The 11,458-nt window shown below is 45.3% G+C and overlaps 1 protein-coding gene across 2 annotated transcripts in view; it reads left to right on the forward strand.

The window, feature by feature from the left end:
• The window catches only part of SCD5 (stearoyl-CoA desaturase 5), a 37,323-nt gene extending 27,476 nt beyond the window's left edge, over positions 1-9,847 (forward strand). Inside the window, exons 3-5 of one of the 2 annotated variants that reach the window (XM_030450816.1) lie at positions 3,242-3,447; positions 7,439-7,671; positions 8,243-9,847. In XM_030450816.1, coding sequence (XP_030306676.1) covers positions 3,242-3,447; positions 7,439-7,671; positions 8,243-8,433 — 630 coding nt within the window. In that variant the 3' untranslated portion in view covers positions 8,434-9,847. The remainder of the gene's footprint in view (positions 1-3,241; positions 3,448-7,438; positions 7,672-8,242) is intronic. The other variant, XM_030450817.1, reaches the window with a different exon arrangement.
• The last annotated feature ends 1,611 nt before the right edge of the window (positions 9,848-11,458 follow it).

Genomic DNA, 11,458 nt, shown 5'->3' on the forward strand with positions numbered 1-11,458 from the left:
CCTTTGGCTGAGCAAACTCAGAATGTCTTACTTTACTGATCCAACTCTGAAACTGTGGTCTGTCCCTTCCTCCCCGCAGTCCACATAATCCCATTTGCAGCCATAAAGCATTTTAGTGACTTGTATCTGCTGACAGCTTGAGCAGAGGCAGGACTGAACTTGCTTTGTATCTGATCTGTTATGGTTCTGACACTCATTCCAGCCTGACTGAAAATTCAAGACTTAATTTCCTGTGAAGTAGGCACATCTCCTTTGATATCTTAATCATAGAATCATATAACAGTTTGGGTTGAAAGGCACCATACAATTTGTCTGGTTCCAACCCCCCTGCACGGGCAGGAACTCCTCCCACTAGACCATTTTGTTCAAACCCTCATCCAACCTGGCCTTCAACACTTCCAAGAAGGGGGAATTGAGAGCTTCCTCTGGGCAATATGTTCCAGTGTCTCACCACCCTCATAGTGAAGAATTTATTAATGTCTAAATGTCTCCTCTTCCAGTTTAAAACCACTACCCCTTGTCCTGTCACTACACCCCCCCACAAAGAGTCCTTCACGATCTTTTCTGTGGGCCCCTTTAAGTACTGGGTGGCTGTGCTCTTGTACATAAAGCGGAGATGTAAATGAAGATGCTGAGGTGAGTGGCATCCCTCTAAATGGCTGAGCAAGTTTAGCTCCTGTTCAGGCCAGGAAAAGGCACATATAGTGTTCCACAAGCTCTCTTCCACTTTCAGTGGTGTGTTTGTGCCTAGAGGGCATCAGTGGTAACCAGCTGTTCCTAGTTTAGGAACAGGATGCCAGAGCTGAATGCCTCTGCACAGTAGTGCCCTAAAAATAAATCTACAAGCTCCCCCATGGCAGGGTCATAAAATAATGTAAAGATGTATGTACCTAGTCCCTCCAGCCTATCATCCTCCTTCAGACAGCGAACACCCAGATAGGACACAGGACCAGGACAGACTGCTGACAGGAACTCCCAAGAGGCTTTTGGCTTCCAGCTGTCTCCAGCTCTGGTGTTGTGGTTTTATCCTAGCCAGCAAGTAAGCACCACACAGCTGCTCACTCAGTCCCCTCCACCCTAATGAGATGGGGAAGAGAACTGGAAGGATAAAAGTGAGAAAACTCATCGGTTGAGATAAAGGCAGTTTAACAGGTAAAGCAAAAGCCACACGTGCAAGCAAAGCAAAATAAGGAATTCATTCACTGCTTCCCATCACAGGTGTTCAGCCATCTCCAGGAGAGAAGGGCTTCATCATCCGTAATAGTTACTTGGAAAGACAAACACCATCTCTCCTAACATTCCCCCCTTCCTCCTTCTTCCCCCAGCTTTATAGGCTGAGCATACATCTTTGGTCAGTTGGGATCAGCTGTCCTAATCGTGTCCCTACACAGCTTCTTGTGCAACTGTAGCCTGCTCGCTGATGGAGTGGGGTGAGAGCCAGAAAAGGCTCTGTGTGAGCACTTCTCAGCAGAAACACAAACATCTCAGTATTATCCACGTTTTCCAGCACAAATCCAAAACACAGAATCATAGAATCGGCTGGGTTGGAAGGGACCTCTGAGATCATCAAGTCCAACCCTTGATCCACTACCGCCGTGGTTACTAGACCATGGCACTAAGTGCCACATTCAGTCTCTTTTGAAATATCTCCAGACACGGAGAATCCACTACTTCCCTGGGCAGCCCATTCCAGTGTTTGATCAGCCTCTTCGTAAAAAAATTCTTTCTAATATCCAACCTAAACCTCCCCTGCCACAACTTAAGACCGTGCCCTCTTATCTTGCTGATAGTTGCCTGGGAAAAGAGACCAACCCCCACCTGGCTACAACCTCCTTTCAGGTAGTTGTAGAGAGTGATGAGGTCTCCTCTGAGCCTCCTCTTCTTCAGGCTGAACAGCCCTAGTTCTCTCAGCCTCACCTCATAGGATCTGTGCTCGAGTCCCTTCACCAGCCCAGTTGCCCTCCTTTGGACCCGCTCCAGGACCACAATATCCTTCCTAAACGGAGGGGCCCAGAACTGGACACAGTACTTGAGGTGTGGCCTCACCAGTGCTGAGTACAGGGGCAGAATCCCTTCCCTGGACCTGCTGGCCACACTGTTCCTGATCCAGGCGAGGATGCCATTGGCCTTCTTGGCCACCTGGGCACACTGCTGGCTCATGTTCAGCTTCCTGTCAATCCAAACTCCAAGATCCCTCTCTGTCTGGCTGCTCTCCAACCATTCTGTCCCCAGCCTGGAGCTCCCCATGGGGTTGTTGTGGCCAAAGTGCAGGACCCGGCACTTGGCTGTGTTAAACCTCATCCCATTGGAATCAGCCCAACTCTCCAGTCTGTCCAGGTCCTTCTGCAGAGCCCTCCTGTCTTCCAGCTGATCGACACTCCCCCCCAGCTTAGTGTCGTCTGCGAATTTGCTGATGATGGACTCAATCCCCTCATCTAAATCATCAGTAAAGATATTAAACAGAACTGGGCCCAACACTGATCCCTGGGGGACACCACTAGTGACCGCCTGCCAACTGGATGCAGCCCTGTTCAGCACCACTCTCTGGGCCCGGCCCTCCAGCCAGTTCCTAACCCAGCACAGGGTGCTCCTGTCCAAGCTGCAGGCTGACAGCTTTTTCAGGAGGATGCTGTTGGAGACGGTGTCAAAGGCCTTGCTGAAGTCCAGGTAGACCACATCCTCAGCCTTCCCCTCATCCACCAGGCGGGTCCCCTGATCATAAAAGGAGATCAGGTTGGTCAGACAGGACCTGCCCTTCCTAAACCTGTGCTGGCTGGGTCTAATCCCTTGTCCATCCTGTAGGTACTGTGTGATTGCCCCCAGGATGATCTACTCCATAACCTTGCCAGGCACTGAGGTCAGGCTGACAGGCCTGGAGTTTCCCAGGTCCTCCTTCCGGCCCTTTTTGTGAATTGGTGTGACATTTGCCAACATAACCCCATACTAGCTACTCTGAAGAAAATAAACTTCTCCAGCTAACATCGGCACACCTGGAACATGTCCTATCTGTATCACCAGTTCCCAAAGCATATCCATTCTCTGTGGGCACTGACAGGAGCAGTGTGATGGGCTGGCTGGCTGCAAATCTGGTGTCCCTCAGGATATTTGTAGCCAATAACCCTTTTAGAGAAACATCAGAGAGGGGCTTGTTGCTGCTACCATCTGGGGAAGGAGCTGGAGATGGTACTGCTGGTGCAGCACCTGGCCTCTCTCCTCTCACCCCACCATGCTTTCTGTGCAGAATGACATCTACGAGTGGAGTCGAGACCACCGTGTGCACCACAAGTACTCAGAGACAGATGCAGACCCGCACAATGCCCGCCGTGGCTTCTTCTTCTCCCACATTGGTTGGCTGTTTGTGCGCAAGCACCGTGATGTAATAGAGAAGGGGAAGAAGCTGGATTTCACAGACCTGTTGGACGATCCTGTTGTCAGGTTCCAAAGAAAGTAAGTGGTAATTCTGGGCCCTTGTGGAAGGCAGGGTAGAACGTTCCCTCCACCTGGTTGTATAGTTATGGCTCACTGCTTCTTTTTATCTTTCCCTTTTCTCTCCCAAGATATCTCTGCCACCTTGACTGCAAGCATTAGGATTGCTGACTCTCTGGTCCCCACCACTGCCATGTGGCCGATGCTTGCTGACTGTCTTTGCAGGCTGTGCTGCAGAAACAGTGAGCCCTGTCCTTGTACCCTGCTTTCCAGAAAAGACAGGACTGGTTGTGAAAACAGACACGGGAGAAGTTGCTGGGTGGGATCTTGGCCTTCTCCTTTGATCACTGAAATAGAGATTGCTGTAATCATTGGGTTAATCACTGCTGTAATCACTTAAGTGCCTTAATGAAGTGTACATCTCACTCTGCAAGCTCATCTTTGGCACCCGTGGCACAGTGCAGAGCAAGTGCTTCCTCTCCTGAGACTGTCATCACCAGATTAATTATCTCCCTTGTGAATGAGCATAGACCTAGATCAGTTTGCCACACACTCGGTAAGAGGCAGGAATGTTTCATCCTCTGTGTGAGCATGTGTATTTTAGGAACAAGACAACAGTCCCTGCCTGCAAGCATTTAATCCAGTTACTTCAGCATATCACATGAGTTCATTTCTGAGTGTTTTATGGGTGAGGGAGCAGTCAGGTGAGTCCAGAAATCAGTTTCTGTTTTGCATTAAATAAATCCATGTACTAGCAGAATTACTGCTGCATAGGAAGAGCTTCAGCAGTGAGGAATTCACAGGCCTCCAGGTACTGTTGCTTTTATGGGTTCCTCAGTTGGCAGTGCCTCTTTGCAAAGGCTCCTTTGCAGTTTGCTGCAGCACATCTTGGTTGTGTTACTATGAAGACAACAGCATGCCATGAGAAGCAGGCTCTATTGCTTTGGTTATGCTGAAAATGTTATGTACTGAAGCAGTATGCTTTCTGCATGGAAATCAGTCTCAGCAAATCTCTCTGTTTTGGATTTGATATTAAGACTTCCGTGCTTACCTTGTCTTACCTGGGAAGAAACATTTAAGTTTCTCCTTTCTATAAGGTTGAAGTATTGTTGTTTTTGACAATGTGGAAAACCTGTTAGGTTGTATCAGTAAGAATCATGATAAACTCTTTGTCTTGTTTTGTTTAAGGACAGATTGTTAGCTTTGCTGAGCTTGGTGGTGCTGGAGAGCTGTGCATGAGGTATCACTCAATCAGTTTAAAACCACATCACTTCAGCTGAAATCACAGTACTGCTTCTGGTATGACTGACAACAAAATATACCCTCTGTGAATAATGAAGCAATAATCTTGCATGTGATGTGAGAGGCTCACAGGTGAAATGTATTAATGACAGAGTTTCCATGTGATGAAAGCAGCACAGTTCTCCCCACATGTATTGAGGCATTAGTTCCCCTGAACTCCAGGTAAGGTTTCTCATTCCAGGGTGGGTCAAAGGAAGAGAGAAAAAACATAATTAGGTGTTAATTCAGATGTGAGATCTCATGTCTTTATCAAAGACTTCACTCTGAGCTTCTTGCCTCTCACAGCATCATTTTAATTGGTGCTTGATAAGCTGTTTTCATGTTTTATTTTACCAAAGTGAGAATGGCTTTAAACTTTGAAGGCATTTTCTGGACTAGAAAGTATATTTCTACTCTAGGTCTACCTAAATTCTGGTCTTGAACTGATAAGGTTTGCAAACCTTATCCACAGCCTGGTTCAGAAGTCAGTCAGAGGAGTGGGAAATTATCTGTCATTTTTGGTGAAGAATGGAGACAATTTCCTTTGGAGAGCCATGGTTCAGGTAAGTGAAGACAGAGTTCTGTGACAGAGATGAGGAGACGCTTTCTTTTTGCCATGTTGCTGACGAGCTGCAAATCTCTTTCTGTAGCCCAGCATGTGAGGCACAACCTCCAAGCAACAGCAACAAAAAAAAAATCAAAGAACTTGCAAGGAAAGAGATGAGTTTATTTCATATGCAGAATGGTCAAAACTAGCTGCTGGAAATTTTCTTCCCTCTGAAAACATTGCTAGTATTAGCATTTTTCCAATATTCTTGAGTTTTAATGAAAATTGTTTGGGTTTTTCTTTTTGTCAAACCAAATTGGCAGCTCTTCCTAACTGAAAAAACTTACAGCAAATGGAAAATTTGATAAGCCAAACTGTTCTTCCTCCTCTGTTCCAGAAAACAACAAAAGAAGGGGTCTATTTTAAACTTGCCATATAGGTCCAAATAAGGTGGTTTCTACACCCTTTTCACCTCAGCCTACTGCTCCAGTTTCATGTGTCAGCTTGCTTTGATGATGATCCCATGAAATTACTGTAGGCTGTAATAAATCTGAGTTTCAGGAGGTGGAAGGGCTGAACTGGGAAGACGGGGCCTTTTTTCCTCTCATGTTGAGGACTCAAGTAGGTGGCTTCCAAGCTGTACCACTTTGCTGCTCTCCACTTCTAAGCACCTCCATTCTCCACTTAGAGTAATTTATTCCCTGTCTTGCTTTTGGCTTTGCCTCCCTGCTTATTACTGAGTCTCTCCCTTTCTCCACTTGCCTTGGATTAATTCCCCCAGCATGACTTTTCTCTTTGCTTCTCCTCCTACGGTCTCTGTTCTTCACCTTTGTGCTGCCTGCATCGTACACTCTCTTCCCTGCCTCGCCTGAGCATGTGGCTTTAGCTGTACTTTAGCTTTCCTGTTTGTTCTTAGACTGTTCACCTTCCTCCCTCCCTATTTTGCACTGCACACTGACTGCCACCACTGTGGGAGCTCACTCTGCAGCACTGGTATAGAATGGCTCCTGCCCTGTGCTGCAGGTTTCCTTCTGATCTGAATGGGGGGGAAGTTTTTGCTGGCTCTTAGCCCAGGGCTTTTCCTGTTCCAGAGCCAGACCCTAGGTGCAGGGTGTGCAGCAAGCTCTGTGCTTTCCCACTCCCACATTTTAATGCTGGGCCAGCAATTAACTGAATGACAGATGCTGTCTGATAAAGAGGAGAGAGAATAAGGGAGAGAGACTTACGGGCTGGAAACTAAACTATACAGCTTTAATGAAAATATTAATGACAAAAAAGGAAAAATAATTAAATATATATAAATGTACAGTAAAACGATACCAGGTTCCTCCCTCCTTCCCCCAGTAATACATCAGCACTGAGACTTCAGGGCAGCCCTGGGAAAGTCCAAGCTGGACTCCTGGAGTCAGCAGCAGTCAGGAGCTGGAAGCAGGAATACAGATTCAGGCTGACACGGATCAGGACTACAGGCAGATGAACAGAAGGAATCCTCCCAGGATGCCAAAGCAAACAGGGACAGGTGAAGAAGGCCAGAAGGAAGAGTGAAGAAGAAGGGTCTTGACCCTTTTGATCCCTGAAATTCACACCAAGTATGATGCGTGCGGGATGGAATACTCCCTTTGGTCAATTTTGGTCACCTGTCTTGTCTGCTCCTCCCTAGAGGAGGGTTGCTGGTGTGACCCCTTTCTCTTTCTAGACCATAAGATGTTCTTCGGAACTGAGGAGTGGCCTTGGTTCTGCAGACCATTCTCTGGCTGTAACTATAAACATCGAGCATTACCAGTCCTAGAAGCAGACACTGACTGAGCAACTTGCTGTCAATTTCAGCAAGTGCAACTACTTACAAGAGACTTAGCTGAAAGCAAAATTACAGGACAGAAATTTAACTTTCTCCTGGCCCAAACCAGGACATCCACCTGTGTCACCCTTTGTGACTGAGTCTCAGCTGTTCAGCTCCAGTGTAACCTGTTGCTTTGGGGGTTCATGTTGGCTTATCGTTTTGAATTGAACTTTGAAAAATTATGCCATTATTGTGGATGTTTGAAATGTTCCCTGCTGCCCTGGTTTTGGACCCAGCCCAGGTTATGGAGGGGTTTCTGGCACACCCTTGTCTGGGGATTCAGCCCTACTTCACCCCAGCTATCATTCCCACCCTGATAATGGTGTCGTTTTCTTTCCCCACAGGTACTACAAGATTTCAGTTGTGCTGATGTGTTTTGTGATCCCTACCTTTGTGCCATGGTATCTCTGGGGTGAGAGTCTGTGGAATGCCTACTTCCTTGCCTCCATACTGCGGTACACCATCTCCCTCAATGTCACCTGGCTGGTCAACAGTGCTGCTCACATGTATGGCAACCGCCCTTATGACAAGTATATCAACCCCAGGCAGAACACTTTTGTTACCTTGGGAGCCATTGGTAAGTGCTGTAGCCCTGGATATATGCTGTAGCTTTGCAAACTCAGAATGTTATCCCATCCTGTTTCACCCTGATGAGGGCTTTAGACACCACTTGGAGCCAGGGCTGTGAGGAGGCTAGATCTTGCACATCCTAGAGGACGAGTCCCTTGTTCTGCTGATGGTGCCCACTCTGAAATAATGTCATGTAGTGTCTTGTAGTAGAGACTGTCATGTAGTAGACGTATTCACAGTAACAATCCTCTCTTCTCAGCAGTCAGCTGGGACAACACAGCAGAAATTAGTGATTCTGCTTCATACTTGGTTATGTGTCTTCCCTCTTGAAGCAGTCATTTTATTCCCCTGAGTGTAAGGAGTGGGACATAGCCCTTCATACTGGGAGGAAGACCAAAATACTGAAATTGAGTCAATTGTGGGTCTGCCTCAGAGGTTTCCTATAGTCAGGGGTGGAGTGTAACTTGCACTGGGTTCAGGATTTAGGAAATGAGCACTGAAATATCCCACCTAAGTGAGTTCATAAGTTCAGAAATGTGCCAGCAGTGTAGTCTTTAAATTTTTTCTCTGTTTTTCAGGCGAGGGATTCCACAACTACCACCATACCTTCCCATTTGACTACTCAGCCAGTGAGCTGGGCTTGAAGTTCAACCCCACCACCTGGTTCATTGACTTCATGTTTTGGTTAGGGTTGGTCACTGACCGGAAGCAGGCTCCAAAGGAGATGATCCAGGCTCGCAAGGAAAGGACTGGAGATGGCAGTGCTTGAAAAGTAATACTTTGCTGTGCCAATGCTGTCATACATGTGGGTGGGTGTGCATTCACCCCCGTGCCTGTGGTGGATTTATTTTCCTCTGGGTAAAATTTTTTTTTTCAGAGTAGTTGAGCCAAATCATTTCCCCAGGAACAGATTTGGTACAGGCTCTTTTTCTGTATTGGCTGTCTTATGTCCAAACTTGAGTGTAAAAATGCTATATATTATTTAATCTTACAGTTAAGCAGGAGAGAGATTTGATTTTGTCTGCAATTTGCTTGTTCATGGTAAACATTGGAGGAGCTAACCTTTCCTGCAGTTAGAGGAGATTTTTGTTTGTACTATTAATCAAAGGTGCTTTTGAGACACATCTCCCTGAGGGGATGGGGCAGGCCCCAACGTGCTGTTTCAAGTACAGTCTAATGGACAGGACAGTAACAGCATTGACGAAGAACAGGATGTCCAAAGGGAAAAATCAGCTTAAATTTATTTAGATGTTAGTTTGAAAACTTGTGTTCTTTTTGGTAGCCCTGTTAGCCATCCCAGTGTGCTGCTGTGAATAGGAAAAAAATAAATATGAAACCCATTTATTGCTGCGCAGGCTTTTGTGTTGAAGATTAGTCTCTATATGGGCCAGAATACCAATAAATGCTGTGTTGAGATGATTCCTTTGTTGTCACATATACATTGTAATTTGTAAATGTGTACACTTCAACCATGTCTTAAGCCAAATAAGGCTTCATCTTCAGTGTTTGATGACTTGAGTTATACTCTAATCAGTCATGGCCATCAATGCATGCATATTTTACCTCCTTTAGCATAAGAAGCCTTTTAATTTCTTCTTCTGCCATTGACTAGCAGATCTTAAAAAACTGACCTTTATCTAAGTCAGGGTATCTACTAATATTTCAGCTGCATGCAACATCCATTGGTTTCTGAGCAAAAATATAAAAACAGTTACATAGCTTCTGAATTTTAACAGTTGCCTTGTTTAAAATCAAAAAAGGAAAAAAAAAAGTTTTAATGGAGCATGTAGAAATATTTATAGCCCTTTGTGTTAAATGTTAGCCAGTGCAAGGGAAAGAATTTGTACTGTAAGCACTGGAGCACTTTTGAAGATAATGGGCATGATTTCCATTTATAAGAAGGTCATCACCTTGTCCCTTGGAGAGGGTGTGCCAGTTTTCCAGCTGCATGACTCTACACCCTGGGCAAGAGAGGGATGTCAAGATAAATGAAACTATTTCCCAGATAGATGTAGAACTGGAAAAGAAATATTTTTTCTGTTTCCTGTTTTTAAATGATGCCATGTAATATAAAAGAGTTGTCTTTATTCTGTATTTTATTCAGCAAGTGTTTTAACAGTGTTACTTTGCCATTATTGATGTGTAAACTCTTGAGTGATTTACAATAAACATTTACAAGTTAGACTAACCACTGTGCTTTATTTTCAAAGGTATCCTAAAGGGCTTTTTGCATCACACATCTGAATTACAGCAGTGTTTCTCTTCGCTTTTTCAGCTATTCACTTGGTCCAGCAGTTCCAAAGTACCTTCATAATTTCTGGCTTCCTCATCAAGTGGAAGAGTAGTATTGGCAAATAGAAGGGCACCAAGACATTTTATTATTTTGGGTTTAGTGACCAAGCTGATAGAGGGGGTGTCACGGTTTAACACTGACCCGGCAATTAAACCGAATAACAGACGCTCTCTTTAATCTCTCTCTCCCCTCAATGAAGAAAGGAGAGAGAATAAGGGAGAGAGACTTATGAGTTGGAAACTAAACTACACAACTTTAATGAAACAGTAATGGTAAATAGGGAAAAAATTACTAAATATATACAAATATACAGGAAAATGGAAACCACATTCCTCCCCCCTTTCCCCCAATAAACTCTCACGTCACCACCGAGGCTGTAGGGCAGCCCTGGGAAAGTCCAGGCTGGACTCCTGGAGTCGGCAGCAGTCGGGAACCAGAGGCAGGAACACACAGATATGGGCTGGCACGGATTAGGACCACAGGCAGACGAACGGACAGGATCCTTCCAGGATGCCGGGTGAAGGAAGGGAAGCAGGAAAAGATCTGGCTCGGCCCACGTGATGCCTCAAATTTATACTGAGTGTGACGTATATGGGATGGAATACTCTGTTTGGTCAATTCTGGCATCTATCTTGTCCGTTCCTCCCTAAAGGAGGGTTCAGGTGGGGCCTCTGTGTCCTCCTGGACGGTAAAATGTTTTCCTCAGAGCTGAGTGTCCTTGGCTCTGCATACCAGTCTCTAGCAGTAACTATAAACATCAAGTGTTATCAATCCTAGAAACAGACACTGAGAAACTTGCTGTTAGTTTCAGCAAGTGCAGCTACTTACAAGGGACTTAGCTAAAAGCAAAAGTACAGAAACAGAAAACCACCTTTATCCTGGCCCAAACCAGGACAGGGGGAAAAAGAAAATTCAAGCTGACATGAGCCTGGAAGGAGACTGTGGAAGTTTTTGCATGTGAAAATCCCACTTTAATAGCAAAACAATAGCAGAAGTGTCAAGTGTTTTGTTTAGATTTTGCTGTAAGTTCCTCTTTCTGCTGAGATGTATCTGAAGACATGGCTGTTGCACAAGAAGTCATGTTTTGACATACATTTATCTGGAGTAGGGGCTGTTTGACAGACACAGGAATTGCACCCAAGGAGGAATCACCCCACCAGCCCCTGCAATACCTGGGGGAGTGGGTGGAAATGGTCTGGGAGCTGTTGGCATGCTGCTTAGAAAGACAGCTCTGTTGCTTCCTTCTTCGTGCAGTTGACAGGCAGCTGGAGAGTGGCAAAAATCCTTGGAAACCTGCATTCAGAATTATGTGGGTGATGGATTTGAACTCAATTTGAACTTCATTCTTTTGTAAACATTGTTATTTGGACTTCCTTAATCTGATTCATGTCAAGTACAAGGTGTACAAAAAATAACTGGCCCTGCAAAGAGGTACATGCTGTTCTGATCTCTCTGACTACCTGAAATTATAACAAGGTAATATTACTTTTTTTTCCCTGTG

This window comes from Calypte anna, chromosome 4B, assembly GCF_003957555.1.
Source record: "Calypte anna isolate BGI_N300 chromosome 4B, bCalAnn1_v1.p, whole genome shotgun sequence".
In the NCBI taxonomy this organism is placed as follows: domain Eukaryota; kingdom Metazoa; phylum Chordata; class Aves; order Apodiformes; family Trochilidae; genus Calypte; species Calypte anna.